Source organism: Schistocerca gregaria, chromosome 2 (assembly GCF_023897955.1).
Source record: "Schistocerca gregaria isolate iqSchGreg1 chromosome 2, iqSchGreg1.2, whole genome shotgun sequence".
NCBI lineage: Eukaryota > Metazoa > Arthropoda > Insecta > Orthoptera > Acrididae > Schistocerca > Schistocerca gregaria.
This window is the reverse complement of record NC_064921.1, coordinates 855313677-855335946: the sequence shown is the minus strand read 5'-3', so window position 1 is coordinate 855335946 and position 22270 is coordinate 855313677. Positions and strand designations below refer to the sequence as shown.

At 42.6% G+C, this 22270-nt stretch overlaps 1 protein-coding gene across 2 annotated transcripts in view; it reads left to right on the top strand.

The window, feature by feature from the left end:
• Positions 1-22270, top strand: part of LOC126335225 (uncharacterized) — a 193677-nt gene that overhangs the window by 102053 nt on the left and 69354 nt on the right. For both annotated transcript variants that reach the window (XM_049998264.1, XM_049998263.1), the window contains one exon: positions 6142-6227. In XM_049998264.1, the coding sequence (XP_049854221.1) occupies positions 6142-6227 (86 nt within the window). The remainder of the gene's footprint in view (positions 1-6141; positions 6228-22270) is intronic.

Sequence of the window (22270 nt, the reverse complement as noted above, 5' to 3'; positions counted from 1 at the left end):
TTTCAGCCAACTTTCCGTCCCTAATACAATGTGGGCATTGTGACCGTTTATTAACGAGAGCATTCTGGGACCTTCCTATAGACTCTCCTGCAGTTTACTATTACCACATTAATATTGTTATTCCCTGTTGTGTTTTGCCTACTGCTACCTTGTCTTGTCTCAGGAGGCATCTTGTCGGGCCTAGGGAGGGAATTCTCTAACCTAAGAAACCCACATGTGCACTCCACACGTACTCCGCTACCCTTGTAGCTACTTCCTGCGTGTGGTGCACACCTGACCTATTCTGGGGGATCCTGCATTTCTCCATCCAATAGCAGAGGTCGAGAAATTTGCACCCCAGATCTCCACAGAATCATCTGAGTCTCTGGCTTAAGCCTTCCACTTGGCACCAAACCAGAGGAGGCTTTCCACCTTCACCAACTCTGCCAGCCGCCTGTATGAACTAAGGGTGACCTATGAACCCAGCAGCAACCTGAAGACGGCTGACCGTGGCCATCAGCACGTTCAGCTGTTCACGAACAGTGGCCAGCTCCTCCTGCGTCCGTACACAGCAGTCACACATCCTATCCATCCTAAGAAATCAACTTTTAACTAGACTGCTAATTCACTAAAGGCGGCTGGTAGCTGACTAAACTGTGGTTACTAGACACTTCTTGTTGGAAACAATGAAAATAAGTGCTAACTGTCTCTGGACTGTATTAAAAACAAACACAAAATCATTGTAACACTATTACTAGCACTCAAAAATTAAAGCTTCCTGAAAGGTAAAACACACGGAAAAAGAAGTGACAAGTAAGAAAAACACAGTTAATACTTAAATTTACCTAGCTTGCTGCAAAGGGATGTGAAGCAGGCGGCAGTTACAACGACCCTGGCTGTACTGGCACTACAGCTGACTAAAGGGACTCTCTCTGACTGTATTCAAAACAGACATGAAATCTATGGAACACTATTACTAGTACTCAAAAATTAAAGCTTCCTAAAAGCAAAAACACACGGAAAAAGAAGTGACAAGTAAGAAAACACAGTTAATACTTAAATTTACATAGTTTGCTCCACAGGAGACAGATCTTTTGTTGAGCGAACGGTTGTATACGATTGTTTAGTATGGAGCTAATGAATCAGCATACTCTGAAAGGAACCTAATTGGTATACAGTCTGGACCAGAAGACTTGCTTTTATTAAGCGATTTAAGTTACTTCACTACTCCAGGGAAATTTACTTCTATGTCACTCATGTTGGCAGTTGTTCTTAATTCTAATTCTGGAATATTTAATCATCTTCTTTCAAAATCTTTCACTCACTTTTACATGAATAACAGTACATGGGGTACACGTATTCTGTCACAGAAGGTTACTGGTTGGTGACAAAAAGCACACTGAGCCACTCCTTAAACGACCTGTGTCAATGTGGAAAAAGGCACCAGCAAAAAAGAAGAATCATCCATGGTGAAATCAGTTCTGAAATCTCCTCATAAATTTACTCTCCGATTGTAATTATTTGTAATAAGTCTGTTTAGCACTTTCTGTAATTGCTTAATTAAGTTTAAAACATTTGATGTAGGGGCCTGTATGCTGTTGGAACTGTTGTCTTGTATGTTATTTTTCCTGGAGAGAGCTGTTTAATGCAGTACTCACATAAGTATTTGGTATGTAAGTCCAGTTTCTGTGTATCTAGTGACTCCCCTTTTCCTTATACTAGGGCTAAATAATATGATACTCGTACAGGAGGTGGACAAACATATGGAAACATCAAAAACACAACACATTACTACGCCTGATTTAATGTAGGGACACTTTTGATGTTCAAAATGGCTTCCAGTCATCTTGAATGGATAAATACAGGTCCTGTTTGGTTTTCGTGGGAAACTTAAAACCATTCTTCCTGCAAAATAGTGACAATTTGGGTAATGACGATGAAGGTGAATGGCGAGCATGAGCTCTTATCTCACAATTAGACCACAAAGGCTCAATAATTTTGAGATTTAGTTACTGTGGTGGCCAGGAGTGACGTGGCAATTCATCTGCATACTCACAAGACCAGTCCTGGATGATGCAAGTTGGTATATAGGAGCCTTGTCGTCTTGGAACACAGTATCACCATTGGGGGACAATCATTGTACTCAAGGGATGGACCTGATCAGCCAAAATAGTCATTTAATCCTTGACAGTAATGATTCCTTGCATAATAACTGTGGTACCATTGGAATACCACAATATGGGTACCCAAACTATCAACAAACCCCTGCCACATTTCACTTTTGTGACGTAAACTCAGCCAGAAGTTGGAAACTGTGTGAAACAAGACTCATCCAACCAAATGACTTTATTCCTTGGCTCTCTAGTCCAGGTTTTAGTGCTTCAGCACCACGGTTTCCTGTTACAGGCATTTGCATCTCTGATGAGTGGTTTATTTAACTGAAGTTCACCCATAAATTCCCTGCTTATGGAGCTCTTCTTGTGTTATTTTGGTGCTGACAAGGTTCACGATTGGGACATTCAGTTCTGCAGTGAATTTTGCTGCTGTCATCTTCTTAGTTTTCATCACAATCCTCTTCAGTGACTATCTGTCATGATCACTCTACACACACTTTTGTCAGTTATATGATTACGGATGATTTTTTTCCAACTTTCCTGTGTGCAATATATATCTCAATAAAGTGCCTCTTTAAAACCGACACTTTGGCTACCTTGGAAAACCACTTTGAGGTGCATGGCAGTGACACAACTGTGACAGTCAACATAAATACAAAAAATTCAGCTTGGAGAGGCACAAAGGGTAATAATAACAAATATTTGCATATTCCTGACATATGCCAGTTTGAACAGCAACCAGTACAATCAGAAAAAAGTCACAATTTTTTATCTTTGCTACTGGCTACCAGTTTCAGTATACAGTGCCATACATAAGCTGTCCTCAGCCACATAGTCATCATGTTTGCTTCCCAAATGGGTGTTTCAAAAAAACACAGTACATGATAATGAAAAATCTAAAGTTGCCTCTACAGAGGTGCTATGTATAACAGAATGTCATTTATAAGTAACAGAAATTGGCCATGTATGCCTAAGCAGATGCTGAGATTGGACAAAAATAGAAACACTGTGAGAAATGCATGCTTGAATATAAATGCAGATGCACGACATGCCTGCTGGTTGAAGTACACCTAATACTGTTCTGGCCATGAATGTCACTTTCAATGTATCGAGAACAATGCACAGGTGCCATTTGTGGTGAAATACAACAGCGCAAACAGCAGGCTTGTGTAGCATCTGCATTAATGTTCAAGCTTGCATTTCTCATGGTGTTTCTATTTTTGTCTGTGTTTGTTAAGGTGTTCCTGATCAATTTCTGTTACTTATAAATTATGTACCGTTATGCATAGCACATCTGTAGAGACATCTTTAGCTTTTTTCATTTTCATGTACTGTGTTTTTGAAACACTCATTTGGGAAGCAAACATGATGACTTTGTGCAAGGAACAGCTGGAGTACTGTGTACCAAAACTGGTAGCCAGTAGCCAAGATGATAAATTGTGACTTTTTCTGATTGTGTTGGTTGCTGTTCAGACTGACAGTATGTCAGGAATATGCAAATGTTTGTGATTGTTACCCTTTGTGCCGTCCAAGCTGAATTTTTTGTACGAAGGTCATTCAGTAGTTAACAAGGCAAATTGGTCTGGAGAAAAAAGCGTTTATTTTTACAAAACAGTACTTTTACTACTTTTCAACATAATCCCCTTGAAAATTTATGAAATTGTTCCAACGGGCTACAAGCTTTTTTATTGCGGCTGCAAAGAACTTTTTATCTTGATGTTTGAACCAATTTCCCACAGATTGTTTCACATCCTCATTGTCCTGGAACCTCTTCCCACGCAATGCCTCCATAGTGCACCAAACAAATTGAAATACCAGGTAGTAAATTAGTGCTGTAAGGGAAATGAGGCAATACTTCCCAGCACATTTTGTCTATGGTTTCATGGGTTAGTTGAGCAATATGAGGACGTGCATTGTCTTGCTGGAGAATCGCACCTCCCTCTGAGATCCACAATGTCGTAACAGGGGGTTTTGAATTTTTTCTTGACAGGTGAGTTGGTGTTCTTTTTGATTCTGGCTTATAATAGTGAACCCAAGTTTCATCACAAATTAAAATTTTGTTGAGGAAATGCTCACCTTCTCTTTCATAATATTCCTTTAGCTCTGTGCACACTCTCAACCTGATTTCCTTGTGTAGTTGCATCAGCTCCTTTGGGGCCCGTCTTGTATGTGTTTTGTGGTACTTAGGCTTTTTTCAGATAATGTTATGAACTGTACCATTACTAACTTGAACTTTATCAGCTATCATTTCCACAGTCTCACAGCAGTTGGCATGAATAATATCATCAATTGGAATTTCAAGTGAGGGAGTTGAAACTACAACTGGTCGGCCAGAATGGTGTTCTGAAAAGGGTTTTGTGATAAAATTGGAAATCGCAGCAGTTTACAGATGGTGCTCTGGTTACACTGAACGCATCTGTAAATTAATTGCGCCAATAATCTTTTACTAGAAACATTTACAGTAGAGCGTCAACTATTCAAATGTCAGTCTTCCAAACGACTGTTTAACCAAACTGTTACTTGCTAGTGTGTGTGTGTGTGTGTGTGTGTGTGTGTGTGTGTGTGTGTGTGTGTGTGTGTGTTTTCACACTTCAGCTTTGCATTATTTCGGGCTGACTGAAAATCAACAATAACTGTGTGGCAGTTTTTGTATGCAATGTCAAGTGAAACGGTGAGGATGTCAGAGACTTATATCCACAACACATTACAGCTTTCAGAATAGTTAAATGATGAATTCAACAGATGGCAGCACCACAAATTAGACAGGCTACTGGCTGAAATTACCCCAGGTGGCCAAAGTTTGCACATGTTACAGTACATGAATCAGTTGTTTTTCAAAATTAAAGATGTTGTAATCTTGTACCAGTTTTCCAGTTCTTTCTGCAAAAGATTGCTATTTGAGCCACATCACAGTGTCCCGCTGTTCATTATGTGAGGAAGCCACAGGAGTTAAGGCTGAGGACACAATCAGTGTGGCAGCATATTATGAGACATTGTGAAAGATGCATAGATCTATTCAGAACAAACAAAGAGTCATGCTGCTGACAGTTTTTGGCATTCTGCCTGACAATCCCTGGCAGCTTGCTGTTGCAAAAACTCAACAGCTTCTACTGTTCAAATGGGATGTGATGGATTAACCTGCACAGATGACATGTCAGATGAGGAACTGCAGGATATCATAATGACAATGCTTGCTGGGAAGGTGGCAGTCTTCTTTTTGTGTTAGCACAAGAGCCAACACCGTGTTACGAGTGGAGGCTGAAATGCACGCGTTTTAGTTCACGCAGGCTGGTGTGAAGAGGGAAGAACTATATTGACATGAGATCTGGAACATGACAAGGAATGAGTATTCAGAAATCGGATGTAATTAGTTTGATACTTAACTTTAATCCATTAATGATGAACGTTGCTCTTGACGGTACATGATTCACAATATTATCTGATCAGAATATATTCTTGAAGATAGTAATTACAGTAACTGAATATGGCGCCTTGCTAGGTCGTAGCAAATGACGTAGCTGAAGGCTATGCTAAACTGTCGTCTCTGCAAATGAGAGCGTATGTAGACAGTGAAACATCGCTAGCAAAGTCGGCTGTACAACTGGGGCAAATGCTAGGGAGTCTCTAGACTAGACCTGCCGTGTGGCAGCACTCGGTCTGCAATCGCTGATAGTGCCGACATGCGGCCGATTTAAAGGCTACCACATAGCAAGTGTGGTGTCTGGCAGTGATACCACACTTCTTACAGAGGGAATGTAAAATTGGGTACAGGGTTTAAAAAAATTCTTCAATAGCCATGGTGATTAAGTGTAAAATCAGTAAACCTGTAAATAAATTACTTGTATTCACACTTCATCTGCTGTTCTTTTGGGAGTAATTTGGAGTCTTATGTGGTCATATTTTATTATTTTTATGTTTGACAAATTTAATTATTGTACACTTTTTTACATTTTCCCATGTACTAGAAAATAAAATAAATTCAATAATTTCTGTTAAAACTTAATTACTTAATAGTATATTACTTATCGGCATTACTTTTTTTTACCAGTTACAATTATCTCAATATACACTGGAATTGCCATGGTGACGATACATCTCATCAGCTGTGTGATGCTGCTATATGGTGCGATCATGGTAAGTAAACTGTTATAGTACTTATAAGGGGGGTTCAAAAAGAAATGAGCCAGAGGCATAATTACAGAAACCAGTACCTGCATGTTAGAAGCATTGAGCCTGACTGTTGAGACACTTGTTCCACTGTGACACAAGGTGGTGAATGGTTGTCTCATAAAATTCCCGGGGCTGCGATGTTAACCAGTTCCGCACATACAGCTGGACATCACCGTCCACATCAGTGCAGGAAAGGTTATGTTGATGTTCTTCTTTGACCAAGATGGCCCCCTTCTGACTCACTTCCTGCAGCATGGGACAACAGTGAATGCCCAGCGTTACTCGCAAACCTTGACCACCCTTCACTAAGTGATCAAATCAAAACAATCAGACAATCTTACTCGTGGGGTCATTCTGCTCCACGACAATGCAAATCCTCATATGGACAACACAGTAGCAGTACTCCTGCAGAAATTTAAATGGAATGTTCTTGGCTACCTTCCATGCAGTCTGGACCTCTCCCCCTGTGATTATGCCATTTTTGGTCCCCTTTAAAAGGCTGTGAGGGGCAAACAAGTCACATGGGACAACAACATTCAGTTGTACATGCAGAACTGGTTAACATCGCAGACCTGTGAATTTTATGAGACAGCTATTCACTGCCTTGCGTCACAGTGGGTCTGGTGTCTCAACACCCAGAGTCAGTACTTCTAACATACAGATACTGGTGTCTGTAATTATGCCTCCGACTCATTTATTTTTGAACGCCCCATATATATTAGCTATTTTTTAGTTTTGGTTAAAATCTTCTTCATAAAACTGTAGGGCATTATTTTTGAATAGTTCATGTGGAAACCAGCCTTACATAGTTTCATGAACAAATACATATTAGTCTGCCTACTAAGTACGAGAGCATGTAAAGTTAGCCCTAATGGAGTTACAGTGGAAGACTACACTGCCTCAGTCAACTACCATAGGTGATATGTTGATCACAGATTATATTAGCTGTTAGACAGACCACAGCAACAACAAGAACAGTGATGAATCTTGAACCGAATTACATCCACCATGCCAGTCAGCATGGATTCCAAAAACATCGATCATGTGAAACCCAACTCAACTTTTCTCACATGACATGCTGAGAGTTTTGTATCAAGGCAGTCAGGTAGATGCAGTATTTCTTGATTTCTGAAAAGCATATGACTCAGTACCACATCTACACTTATTGCCAAAAGATCCATCATATGGGGCATAAACTGAAAGTTTTGAGTGGATTGAGGACTTTTTGGTAGAGAGGAGACAGCATGTTATCTTGGAGGGAGAGTCATCATCACATGTAAAAGTAACTTGAGGTGTGCTCCAGGGAAGTGTGTTGTGACAATTGCTGTTCATGTCTTGTATTAGTTACACTGTGGACAATATTAATAGTAACCTCAGACTTTTCACTTATGGTGCAGTTACCTATAATGAGGTACTGTTTGAAAGAAGCTGCTTAAATATTCAGTCACATCTTAATAATATTTCAAAGTTGCCCAAAGATTGACAACTTACTTTAAATGTTCAGAAATATAAAATTGTGCACTTCACAAAAGAAGAAAAATGTAGCTTGTTTGTTTTGTTGTAAGATGCAAAAACAGCCAAGGTCATACATGCCCATGTCAGAACCATAGAACACAAAGATGAAGACAAGTTAAAAGTGACTACACATTAATTGAATCAATGGCAGGAAAGACAGCTCAAAACAGGGACTTGGAGAAAGATCCTTAAAATACATCATAGAGAGAATGGAGGTCCTGAACTAAAAGTTAAATGTCCTTCCTATATTGCTACGACAGGTAAAAAGTAAAATGCAATCAACAGCCTGCGTCCCCCCAGGGGGTCCACAATTCTTTTGTGGATATGTGCGTAGCAAGCACGGGACCCCAAGCTAGTGTGGTCCTCCTTCCTTTCCGGGCTGCATACCTTCCTTTTCCTCATCCTTCCCCATCACCCATCTTCCCTCCCCCCCCCCCCCCCCCCCCACGCCTCTTCCTTTCCCTTTCTCCTCCTCTGGGAGTATGTTTAGTGCCTACATCCGGAGATGAACACTTGAACTGTAAATCAGTCTCTCTCCAATGCTTTCTCTACTGGCAAGTCTTTGTCCTTCCTTTGCACTTCTTTTGCCCTTCTTTTTTCCTTACCTCTTCTCTTTACCCTTTCCTCCGCTGCAGCGTTTGAGACCTCTCTTCTTCCCTTTCCTTTTCTTTGTTCCTTCCTTTCTCTTTCTTTCTCCCTGTGCATGTCTGAAGGCCAACCCACGCATTCCTATGTGTAGCCGGTGACGGGGTAACGCGTAATTCCCCGCCCCGGGTAGACAGGTAGGACACGTACGTACCCCCTGGTAATGGCCAGGCCCAGGGAGGGGTGATTACCCGAGCTGATACCTTCCGAAAGTGCCGATTGGTCCCTCCATCCGTTTCTTGGGAGGGGTGACCTGAGATGTGAAGAATCACCTAAGGCGGGAGTGCCCTCAGAGTGGGCCCTACAAGGAAGGAGCACGCCATCGGAGATGCCATTAATCATGGGGGATACTTCTGCAATGGTTTCATCATCATCTACTGTGTCTGCTCACAAGCGTAAGTTCAATGAGTCTCAGCCACGGACAGTTCTTCCATTGTTGCCAGAGTTCCTTGTTGTTTCTCGGTCGGACGATGGTCAAGACTTCTCCACAGTGAACCCTTTCATTATTCAGAAAGGTGTCGACACAATTGTTCCCGTTTACGAAATGGCACCTTGTTGTTAGAAGCAGTCAGTGCCCTCCAGGCACAAAAATTGCTGCGAGCTTCGCTGCGACACACCTTCCGTGTCCGGGTGGAAGCACACCACACTTTAAATTCATTATGTGGGGTCATTTATACATGCTCCCTCGACGGATTGTCAGATGAGGAAATTCAAAACTACCTGTCCAACCAGGGCGTAATGGCTGTTCATCGAGTCATGAAAAGGGTTGACAAGAATTTGGCTCCAACCCATACTGGCTTCTTGACATTTGACAGAGTTCATCTCCCTTCGAACATAAAAGCGGGCTATGAGATAATTTCCATTCGCCCTTACATCCCAAACCCTATGCGTTGCTATCGGTGTCAGCGGTTCAGTCATACCAGCCAGTCCTGTTCCAATCTGGCCAAATGCTTTAGGTGTGGCAAGGATGCCCACGAAGGTGCTTGTCCACCTCCATCCCCTCGATGCATCAACTGTATGGGTGACCACGCTGCTTCCTCTCGAGATTGCCCCATTTTTAAAGACGAACGGCTCATTCAAGAAATCAGAGTGAAGGTAAAGGTGTCGACCTTTGCTGCTCGAAAGTTATTCATCAGTCGAAAGCCCATTGTGCCTCACGCAGGTAACTACAGTACTGTCCTTTCCTCTCCTCGGCTAACAAAGGAGGCAGCCTTGCAGACTTGTGATCTCACCTTTAGTGCCACGGTTGTCAGATCAGACAGCGCAAAGATCGCCCGTTCAACGTCCCCACTCTCACCTGCTCACTTTATGGCTCACCCTTCATCAAGTTCTGCTAAATCTCAAGCCCCAAAATCAGACATTCAGACATCCAAAAAAGAGCCTACTCGTGAAGATTTTTTACGTACTCCAACTTCACAACCATCGGTTCCTCCTTCATCTCAATGTTCTGTTTCCAAAAAGGCTAATAAGAAACCCAGTTCCTCTCCTTCTCTGCCACGGTGCTTATCATCTACGGCACCGCCTGGCGGTAACCGCCCTCGGCCGTCTTCTGTGTCGCCGAGGTGCACTGCTGGCGGCCGGTCGCTGGTGGCAGGAGCTGCTCCCGAACAACCTATGGATCAGGATCTTCTGCCTTTGGCTGAATGCCGTTCAACACTGTTGGTCACAAGCTCTGAGCAGTCGTTGAGTTGAGGGCAACCTTGGTCACATTCTTCCATTTTCTGTCCACCCTATGTCTATTATCCATTGGAATATCCGTGGCATTCGAGCCAATCGGGATGAATTGTTGATCCTCTTACGATCCTACTTGCCGGTCATCTTCTGTCTTCAGGAAACAAAGCTGAGTCCCCACAACCGCTTTGTTTTCTCCCATTTTCAGTCAGTCCGATTTGATCTCCCCTCTGTTGAAGGCACTCCAGCACATGGAGGACTCATGATTCTTCTCCATGATACTCTCCATTATCACCCAATACCCTTAAACACTTCCTTCCAAGCTGTCGCTGTCCGTCTTTCTCTTTCTGGATACACCTTCTCTCTTTGTACTGTCTACATTCCATCGTCCACACCAATGGCACGAGCTGATCTCCTTCATCTTTTTGGTCAGCTTCCGCCCCCCTATTTGCTGGTTGGGGACTTCAATGTCTACCACCCGCTTTGGTGATGTCCGCATCCTTGTCCATGCGGCTCACTATTGATGGACGTCTTCCACCAAGTGGGTCTTGTTTGCCTCAACACTGGGGACCCTACGTTTTTGTCTGCCTCCACGACAAATTTCTCTCATTTGGATCTTTCGGTCGGTACTGTTCCACTAGCTCAGCGCTTCAAATGGTTCGCTCTTGCTGATACACACTCGAATGACCACTTTCCATGTGTCCTTCGATTGCAACCACAACTGCCATATATGCGCCCGAGACGCTGGAAGTTTGCCCAAGCCGACTGGACACTTTTTTCGTCTCTAGCGACATTCAATGACCGTCACTTTCCTAGCGTCGACAATGAGGTCACTCATATTACAGAAGTTATTCTTACAGCTGCGGAACGTTCAATACCTCGCTCCTCCGAATTGCCCCGGTGCCCTTCCCAGTTCCGTGGTGGAACGAGGCATGCCATGACGCAATACGTGAGAAGTGACTTGCTCTTCGCGTTTTCAGACACCATCCTACTTTAGCCAACTGTATCCACTATAAGTAGTTTCGTGCGCGATGCCGTCGTGTCATCCGTGATAGCAAGAAGGCAAGCTGGGACTTCTTTACTAGTTCCTTTAACACCTTCACTCCCTCCTCGGAAGTTTGGAGTCAGATTCGATGGTTATCTGGAGCACCTAGTTTCTCCCCAGTCTCTGGGCATCACTGTCGCACATGATACGTTAGTGGACACCGTCACAATTTCTAACTCATTGGGTCAACATTTTGCTAAGATTTTGAGCTCTTCAAATTACCCGCCAGCATTTCTTCCGAAGAAACATGCAGCAGAAGTGCAACCTCTTGCCCTCTCCTCTCAAAATCGCGAAAGCTACAATGCTGTTTTCTCCATGCAGGAACTCCAACATGCACTCTCTTCTTCTTGCTCTTCCGTCCCAGGACCAGATGGTATCCACATCCAAATGTTGCTTCATTTATCATACCATAGTCTGAGTTACCTCCTTCACCTTTATAATTGAATTTGGACTGACAGTACTTTTCCCAGATGATGGCGGGAAGCTATCGTCATTCCTGTTCTGAAACCTGGAAAGGACAAACATCTCCCCTCTAGTTATCGCCCCATTTATCTTAAGACTAGTGTATGTAAGATTTTGGAGCGTATGTTGCATAATTGCTGTTTAGCCTGGTGGCTGCAGTCCTGCAGTCTTTTAACAACTGCCCAATGTGGTTTCCGAAAGCATCGTTCTGCAGTTGACCATCTTGTTGCTCTCTCCACTTATATCATGAACAATTTTCTCCGGAAATGCCAAACAGTAGCGATATTTTTTGATTTGGAGAGAGCATACGATACCTGTTGGAGGACAAGCATCCTCTACACACTGTTCTCTTGGGGCTTTCAAGGTCGGCTGCCCCTTTTTCTTCGTGAATTTATGGCAGAGCACACATTTAAAGTGCGGGTGAACACCACTCTCTCCCGCACCCTCTCCCAAGAAAACGGGGTACCCCAGGGCTCCGTGCTGAGTGTTGTACTGTTTGCCATTGCCATAAATCCAATTTTGAACTGTCTCCTTCCCAATGTCTCGGGCTCCCTCTTTCTGGACGGTTTTGCGATCTACTACAGCTCTCAACAGACCAGCCTTCTTGAACAATGTCTCGATCGCCTCCACTCTTGGAGCATCGAAACCAGCTTCCGCTTTTCTCCCCATAAGAACATTTGTGTTAATTTTTGGCGTTGTACAGAGTTTCTTCTGCCTTCCTTACATCTAAGCCCTGTCAACCATCCATTCGTGAACGTTGCTAAATTCTTGGGTCTTATGTTTGACAGAAAGCTGTGCTAGTCCTCTCATGTTTCCTATCTTTCGGCTCGCTGTCTGCGACCCCTCAACACCCTTCGTGTCCTGAATGGCACTTCCTGGGGAGCAGACCGAGTGGTCCTTCTCCGCCTCTATCGCGCCTTAGTGCACTCGAAATTGGACTATGGAAGCATAGTTTACTCCTCTGCTCGACCATCTATTCTTCGGCATCTCGACTCTATCCACCACCGTGGATTACGTTTAGTGTCTGGAGCTTTTTACACCAGCGCTGTTGAAAGCCTTTTTGCTGAGACTGCTGAACCTCCGCTGTCCAGTTGGCTAGCTGTCCTTCCATGCCTGCAAATCCGGCCCATGACATTTTTTTCGACGAGTCCTTGGATTTTGGGTATGCTGGCGGCCCCTCCTTCCTACTACCATTATGAGTCCGTTTCCGTCAACTGCTCCATTCTCTTTCCTTCCACTTTCCTAAAACTTGCTTGACAACTTAGGGTACAGCACTGCCTTGGCTCCGGCCCCGGACCTGCCTGCTCTGTGACCTTTGTATGTTTCCCAAGGATGGTACCCCTTCTCTTGTTTATCGTCGGGCATTTGCTGCTCTCTGTGCACAAATGAAGGATGCCACATTTATTTACACTGATGGTTCAAAGACATCGTTTGGTGTTGGGAGTGCCTATATTGTTGGCGACACCCCACATCGATTTCGGCTTCCCAACCAGTGTTCGGTTTATACTGCGGAGCTTTACACTGTTCTCCAGACTGTCCAATACATCCATCGCCATCAGTGGATCAGTATGTTATCTACTCAGACTCTCTCAGCTCTCTCCTCAGTCTCCAAGCTCTCTACCCTGTCCACACTCTGGTCCACCGGATTCAGGACTGCCTCCACTTGCTCCAGTTGGGGGGCGTCTCTGTGGCGTTCCTCTGGATCCCAGGACATGTTGGTATCTGTGGAAATGAGGTGGCCGATATAGCGGCCATGGCTGCAGTCTCTCTTCTTTGGCCAGCTATTCACATGATTCCCTTCGCCGATCTATGGAGTGTTTTATGTTGTCGTGTTGCTCTTTTATGGGATGCCCATTGGTCGACACTTCCCACTTCGGGACATGAAAGCTCTTCCCTGTACTTGGACCTCTTCCTCCCGACCTCATCGTCGGGAGGAGGTAATTTTAACTAGACTCCGCATAGGGCACTGTCTTTTTAGCCATCAACATCTTTTAAGCAGCGATCCTCCCCCACTCTGTCCCCACTGCTCTCAACTGTGGACGGTGAGGCACCTTTTACTTGAGTGCCCCTATTTTACTCCATTATACACCTGTCTACAGCTGTCGCCTGATACATCTTCCATTTTAGCAGATGACACGTGATTAGCCGATCGCATTCTCGAGTTCATTAGTGCCAGTGAGATGGTGTCAGTAATTTGAAGCTCTTTTTGGGGACAAACAACCCCCCTTCTATAGTGTTTTTTTAAGCTTTCCTTCTGTTTTTGGTTTCCCCACTTTCTTGAGTTTTGCTTCCATTGCTGCTGGCAAGCATAAATTAGAACATAAGTGGTTAAAAAAAGGACATTCCATCAGGAAATGGCGAACCATGAAAGGTTGAGGACAATGGGCACAAAGTGATGGGGGATTACCACTTAACTAATGGCGATGGCTATAAAGACGGTGCCGAATACGCATGACCCCCTCATGGCGAGAGGGCTGAGAGGAGGTCAACCAAGCTGCTGGAAGAGGTTTAATTTTCTGGAGGCTGTTCCTATGAAGGGAAGATAAGTGGTGATGCTAAAGTGACAGACTGAAGCACAGAGCTCATCGGAGGGAATGGAAGAACTAGCAGGCAGAGGTAGGAGAACTGCAGCCTTGGCAGCAGTGTCAATGGCCTTGTTTCCTTTCAGACCAATGTGACAGTAGACCCATATAAACATCACAGTGGCTCCATCAATAGTGAGCAAGTGAAAGATTTCCTGGATCCATTGCACTAAGGGATGGATGGCATACAGCACACAGAGGCTCTGAAGGATGCTGAGAGAGTCAGAGCAAATGACACAATTGAAAATCCTGTCTTACTGGATGTAGTGCATGGCCTGATACAGAGCAAATAGTTCCACTGTGAAAACTGAGCAGTGTTCTGGAAGTCAATAACTAAAATCATCAGTGCCAGTTATGGATGCACACCCGACACCATGGTCAGTCCAAGAGCCATCAGTGTACGCAAAGGTACTGTCGCGAAGTCCCATGCGAAGTTCGAGAAACTTACGACGATAGTGAGAGTCTGGAGTAGAGTCCTAATGAACTGAATGAAGTTTAAGGTGAACATGGGCCATCGCACGATGTCAAGGTGGTAAAGGTTTCACACCTATCAGGAAAGTGGCAGGTATCGTGAAGTTCAGCTGTCGGAGCAATAGCCAAAAGCAAACTCCAGGAGGTAACAGAGAAGAGGGATGCACCCCATACTGGCTGTCAAAGGAGTCATCGAAGAAGTAGGCATAGGATGTTGGCCAGGCATGGCAGCTAAGCTGTATGCATATTTGCTGAGGAGAACTTTACTTCAGTAAGACAGCAGTAGTCCAGCAGCTTCTGCATACAGACTGTCAACTGGACTAGTGTAATAGGTGCCAGTGGCCAAATGGATGCCACAATGATGGTTTGCATTGAGATGGGGTAAAATGGATGGATGTGCAGATGCATAAATGAAACACCCATAGTCTAGTTTTGAACGGACAAGAGATAGGTACAAATGGAGTAGGGTGATTCAGTCTGCTCCCTTGGAAGTACCACTGAGGACACATAGGACAGGTGGTAAACTTTTGTTTATTGGTAAAATACTTGGGTAGTCCAATCAGCCTACAAAGAAGATTGCTTACAAATCACTCATGCAACTGGTTCTAGAGCATTGCTCAAGTGTGTAGGACTTACTTGCACCAAATAGGACTAATAGGGAATACTGAATTTATACAGAGAAAGGCAGCACAAATGATGGCAGATTTGTTCGACCCATGGGACATTTAACACTGACGCTGAAGAAACTGAACTGCCAGACTCTTGAAGATAGACGTAAACTGCCCCGAGAAAGCCTATTATAAAAGTTCCAAGAATCAGCTTTAAATGATGACTCCAGGAATATACCACAATTCCCTAGGTATTGCTCATGTGGGAATCGTGAAGATAAGATTAGAATAATTACTGCACACACAGAGGCATTCATAAAATCATTCTTGCCGTGCTCCATTCTTGAATGTAGTGTGAAGAAATCCTAATAACTAGTGTAACAGGATGTTTCCTGTGCCATGCACTTCACAGTGGTTTGCAGAGTATGGGTATAGATGGACATTTAGATTTAGAATGACAATAACTGGTAACCCCCCCCCTATGAACCATGGACCATGGGCCATGGACCTTGCCGTTGGTGGGGAGGCCTCAGCGATACAGATAGCCGTACCGTAGGTTCAACCACAACGGAGGGGTATCTGTTGAGAGGCCAGACAAATGTGTGGTTCCTGAAGAGGGGCAGCAGCCTTTTCAGTAGTTGCAGGGGCAAGTCTGGATGATTGACTGATCTGGCCTTGTAACAATAACCAAATAGGGGTAATGCAGGAGTAGGTTTAATAATGAATAGGAAAATAGGAATGCGGGTAAGCTACTACAAACAGCATAGTGAACGCATTATTGTGGCCAAGATAGATACGAAGCCCACACCTACTACAGTAGTACAAGTTTATATGCCAACTAGCTCTGCAGATGACGAAGAAATTGAAGAAATGTATGATGAAATAAAAGAAATTATTCAGATAGTGAAGGGAGATGAAAATTTAATAGTCATGGGTGACTGGAATTCGGTAGCAGGAAAAGGGAGAGAAGGAAACATAGTAAGTGAATATGGACTGGGGCAAAGAAATGAAAGAGGAAGCCGCCTGGTAGAATTTTGCACAGAGCGCAACTTAATAATAGGTAAAACTTGGTTCAAGGATCATAAAAGAAGTCTATATACATGGAAGAAGCCTGGAGATACTGACAAGTTTCAGATAGATTATATAATGGTAAGACAGAGATTTAGGAACCAGGTTTTAAATTGTATGACATTTCCAGGGGCAGATGTGGACTGTGACCACAATCTATTGGTTACGACCTGTAGATTAAAACTGAAGAAGCTGCAAAAAGGTGGGAATTTATGGAGATGAGACCTGGATAAACTGAAAGAACCAGAGGTTCTACAGAGTTTCAGGGAGAGCATAAGGGAACAATTGACAGGAATGGGGGAAAGAAACACAGTAGAAGAAGAATGGGTAGCTTTGAGGGATGAAATAGTGAAGGCAGCAGATGATCTAGTAGGTAAAAAGACAAGGGCTAGTAGAAATCCTTGGGTAACAGAAGAAATATTGAATTTAACTGATGATAGGAGAAAATATAAAAGTGCAGTAAATGAGGCATGCAAAAAGGAATACAAACGTTTCAAAAATGAGATTGACAGGAAGTGCAAAATGGCTAATCAGGGATGGCTAGAGGACAAATGTAAGGATGTAGAGGCTTATCTCACTAGGGGTAAGATAGATACTGCCTACAGGAAAATTAAAGAGATCTTTGGAGATAAGTGAACCACTTGTATGAACATCAAAAGCTCAGATGGAAACCCAGTTCTAAGCAAAGAAGGGAAAGCAGAAGGGAGGAAGGAGTATATACAGGGTCTATACAAGGGCGATGTACTTGAGGACAATATTATGGAAATGGAAGAGGATGTAGATGAAGATGAAATGGGAGATATGATACTGCGTGCAGAGTTTGACAGAGCACTGAAAGACCTGAGTCGAAACAAGGCCCCCGGAGTAGACAACATCCCATTGGAACTACTGACGGCCTTAGAAAAGCCAGTCCTGACAAAACTCTACCATCTGGTGAGCAAGATGTATGAGACAGGTGAAATACCCTCAGACTTCAAGAAGAATATAATAATTCCAATCCCAAAGAAAGCAGGTGTTGACAGATGTGAAAATTACCGAACTATCAGTTTAATAACTCACAGGTGCAAAATACTAACGCGAATTCTTTACAGACGAATGGAAAAACTAGTAGAATCTGACCTCAGGGAAGATCAGTTTGGATTCTGTAGAAATGTTGGAACATGTGAGGCAATACTGACCCTAAGACTTATCTTAGAAGCTAGATTAAGGAAGGGCAAACCTACGTTTCTAGCATTTGTAGACTTCCAGGAAGCTTTTGACAATGTTGACTGGAATACTCTCTTTCAAATTCTGAAGGTGGCAGGGGTAAAATAGAGGGAGCGAAAGGCTATTTACAATTTATACAGAAACCAGATGGCAGTTATAAGAGTCGAGGGACATGAAAGGGAAGCAGTGGTTGGGAAGGGAGTGAGACAGGGTTGCAGCCTCTCCCTGATGTTATTCAATCTGTATATTGAGCAAGCAGTGAATGAAACAAAAGAAAAGTTCAGAGTAGGTATTAAAATCCGTGCAGAAGAAATAAAAACTTTGAGGTTCGCCGATGAATTTGTAATTCTGTCAGAGACAGCAAAGGACTTGGAAGAGCTTTTGAACGGAATGGAACGGAACGGAAGTGTCTTGAAAGGAGGATATAAGATGAACATAAACAAAAGCAAAACGAGGATAATGGAATGTAGTTGAATTAAGTCACGTGATGCTGAGGGAATTAGATTAGGAAATGAGATACTGAAAGTAGTAAAGGAGTTTTGCTATTTGGGGAACAAAATAACTGATGATGGTCGAAGTAGAGAGGATATAAAATGTAGACTGGCAATGGCAAGGAAAGCGTTTCCGAAGAAGAGAAGTTTGTTAACTTCGAGTATAGATTTAAGTGTCAGGAAGACATTCCTGAAAGTATTTGTATGGAGTGTAGCCATGTATGGAAGTGAAACATGGACGATAAATAGTTTGGACAAGAAGAGAATAGAAGCTTTCGAAATGTGGTGCTACAGAAGAATGCTGAAGATTAGATGGGTAGATCACATAACTAATGAGGAGGTATTGAATAGGATTGGGGAGAAGAGAAGTTTCTGGCACAACTTGACCAGAAGAAGGGATCGGTTGGTAGGTCATGTTCTGAGGCATCAAGGGATCACCAATTTAGTATTGGAGGGCAGTGTGGAGGGTAAAAATCGTGGAGGGAGAGCAAGAGATGACTACACTACGCAGATTCAGAAGGATGTAGGTTGCAGTAGGTACTGGGAGATGAAGAGGCTTGCACAGGATAGAGTAGCATGGAGAGCTGCATCAAACCAATCTCAGGACTGAAGACCACAACAACAACAACAACAATAATAACTGGTAATTAGCCATATTATACAGAATCAACCCATTTCCTAAAGTACATAAACCACCCTCCTACACTTATACTTCTGTTTACTTCTAACCTTAAGGTACAGACATTAGTATGATTTCAGGAATGGTGTGCTTGCAGTTGGTGCAGAGTTGTTTTCATTTTATGCCCGAGGTGAAAGGAGTGATATTTATCAACTTAACAGCAGCATTTGGCATTGTCAGTCACCAGCTGCTACTAGTTAAGATCTACAATCTAACCAAGGATTTTAACCTATACAGTGTTCCACTGGTTCTTTACCATGATATTGGCAGGTAAAGTAAAGTCTGATCGGGAGGTAAGACTTCGTCTTATCCAACCTTGCTCACCTTAGTTATTTCTGTACACTTGGCAACCTCTTCTGATTGAACCTCATTTCACAAAGTGCTGCAGTTGCTGCTGCAAGTTAAGACCACAAATATAACATACAATTCCAAATAAATGCATTACTTCTGATAAAGAACTCTTGTTTACAATTACCACATGACACAAAAGTGCTTCATCATTCAGAACATCACAATTAAAAAATTCCCCATGAAATCACAGGCATTCGCATATCTCCCTTCCTCCATGGCTTGCTCCATATCTCCAAGGCAGGACCCGACAACACAGAATGAACTGCCTGACCAGCAGGTTCCGTGAACATGATATGATGTTTATCATTGTTCAAGCTTGCAGGTATGCTGTGTTCATCCATTTCATAATGTGTGTATGAATAAAATGTACATCCAAACAGTATCAAGAATGAGATGTTCACTCTGCAGCGGAGTGTGCACTGATATGAAACTTCCTAGGCAGATTAGAACTGTGTGCCTGACCGAGACTCGAACTCGGGACCTTTGCCTTTCACAGGCAAGTGCTCTACCAACTGAGTTACCCAAGCACGACTCACACCCCATTCTCACAGCCTCACTTCTGCCAGTACCTCGTCTCCTCCCTTCTCAATTTTACAGAAGCTCTCTTGCGAACCTTGCAGAACTAGCACTCCTGAAAGAAAGGATATTGCGGAGAGGGAAACAGAGCGAGGGAAAAATGACTGTATACATGCCTTCGTATGAGCCCTAAGTTCTCATATCTTGAAACTTCTTGGCAGATTAAAACTGTGTGCCAGACCGAGACTCAAACTCGAGACCTTTGCCTTTCGCGGGCAAGTGCTCTACCAACTGAGCTACCCAAGCACGACTCACGCCCGGTACTCACAGGTTTACTTCTGCCAGTATCTCGCCTCCTACTTTCCAAACTTTACAGAAGCTCTTCTGCGAACCTTGCAGAACTAGCTCTCCTGAAAGAAAGGATATAGTGGAGACATGGCTTAGCCACAGCCTGGGGGATGTTTCCAGAATGAGATTTTCACTCTCCAGCGGAGTGTGCGCTGATATGAAACTTCATCCAAACAGTAGATTATCAAATTACTTACAAAAATAAACTTTTTATAGTGCCAATAATCATTCGTCGATTCGAAAAATGCTTGTGCAATGCATTAATTCACCAAAGTGATATGTTATAGCGCAGGTTCCTCCCTGTAGGTGACTGATGTTGTCACTACAATAAATATTAGAAGTCCAGAACTATCAACTACAAGCATCAATACCTTGTGTGTATTTGATGTACAACTGTAGCTGTAATAATTTTTGTAATAATAAAATTTGTAATAAATAATTTGTAATAAATATTGAAGTTTGTTAGATGAATTGTCAACCATCAGTCATAAGTATGTATTTGCTCAACTGTTACTTGATTAAATTTCCTAGCCTTTCTACCAGGTAATCATTCTTTTACTATGGGTATGGGACATTGGATAACAAATGTTTATTACTCCTATTTCATATAATCAAATATATTTCTTCCAGTAATCAAGCTTTTCTATCCATGCTCATAACATTTTCAGAAATCATTGGAAATTTGCTACACTTCAGGCATGCCTGAAAATACAGGTTTTAATAAATGGATATAAGATGGGTTCCATGATGGAGACTATTGAATATGGTAAAGAGGAATGATACCCAAGGTACTCCAGGAGGAGGAGAAAGAAAGTCAAAGAAAGACTAAGCGTGTTCGGAGCTAAGAGAGGAAGAAAACAGACCCCAAAGACTGCTCCAGGATTTTGTCACCTTACAGCTTCACTGAGAAGCTGGAGAATTAAGTTGTTCAGCATACCCTACAGAATGAACTTCCCCGTTTCACTGATACAGGCCCTGAGAAAATTTGCGCTAACAGCTTACTGTTCATGCCAAGTCGAGAGGGTATCAATATGACACAGTACTAACCTTGGTCTGTGTAAATTCCACATTCAAATTAAAACAATTCCATGGATTAAAATAACTGAAAGCTCCCTTAGAAAATTTTTATAAACGGTGTCACTTATCATTTCCAATAAAAAAAATTTAAAAAAATGAAAAGCATAGAGTCATCTAGGAGAAGTACATGAGATGCTACAAAACTCGCAAGAGTTATACTGGGATATTGCCCTGTGTAGTTCTTACGGGGAACACCACATTTATTGTCATGAGGTCAGTTTCCTCATCAAAAACCTTCAGCATTCATAAACTGTCACTGACCCACAGGAGTTACATGTTTTAAAAATGTGACAAGCATTTGTTGTCAGACATTCTATAATCAGTTACTTATGTTTCCGATCCTGAAGGATAACATACAAAACTCAGACACTTGCCTTTTTATTAGGTGATCTTTAAATCAGTATATGAAACAGATTAACAAACACAGGTAAATTCATCTACTTTGCTGTTTTGGAGGAACCACAAAACTAATGGTACCAATATCCATCATTTTGCAGCTCCTTGTATTTGCAGTGTATGCAGTGTATTTGCAGTGTATGCAGTTAAAATTGTTGGATGTGTGGTCCTCCAGTTATTCAAAACACCGTTTTTCTTAGTACCCAAACATGTTTTGCCACCACTGTGCCATCATCAGTGGGTTTTTGTTTTTATTTATTCTGCAATGTGAACATTTTTGTTAAATGATTATGAAATTATGTGCATTTTTAGTTCAAACAACAGATCGTTTCTTTTTGTAAATACCTTTACATTTGGTGTGCACGAATTTCTGGATCACTTGTGTGTTTATTACTACAGGTAGCTTGGCATCTGCAACCAAACAATATTGGTGAGAAAGTTTTTTGCTGGGCGTTAACCTGTCTTCTAGAATGTAATTCAGTTTTACGCAATGTTTTCACGCCTGTATTCGTTTCTACTTATGTTTTCGTGTCACAAGTACTTCCATTCTCTGCATCATGCTGAGGTGTTGTGATGCACACGTAACTGGAACAATTATTTTCCACAAATAATGTAGTAAAACACTTTTCACTTCACCAGAACGCAGTGTGATTGTGGTTTGTTATGTGTCTCAGCCCTGTCAATGTTCCATTGTTCACCAGAGAGTTCGTTGCCAAATTTGAATTTTGTTTGCATTTTATTTTGCGCGCGCATGTGTGCATGTGTAGACTTTGTTTGTTTGTGCTGTTTGTATTTGTAAAGCTCTTTTAATGTGTTAAACAGTGTGCCCTTGCAGAGTGTAGTGTATTTGTTTAAGACCTGCATGTTTGTCCTACG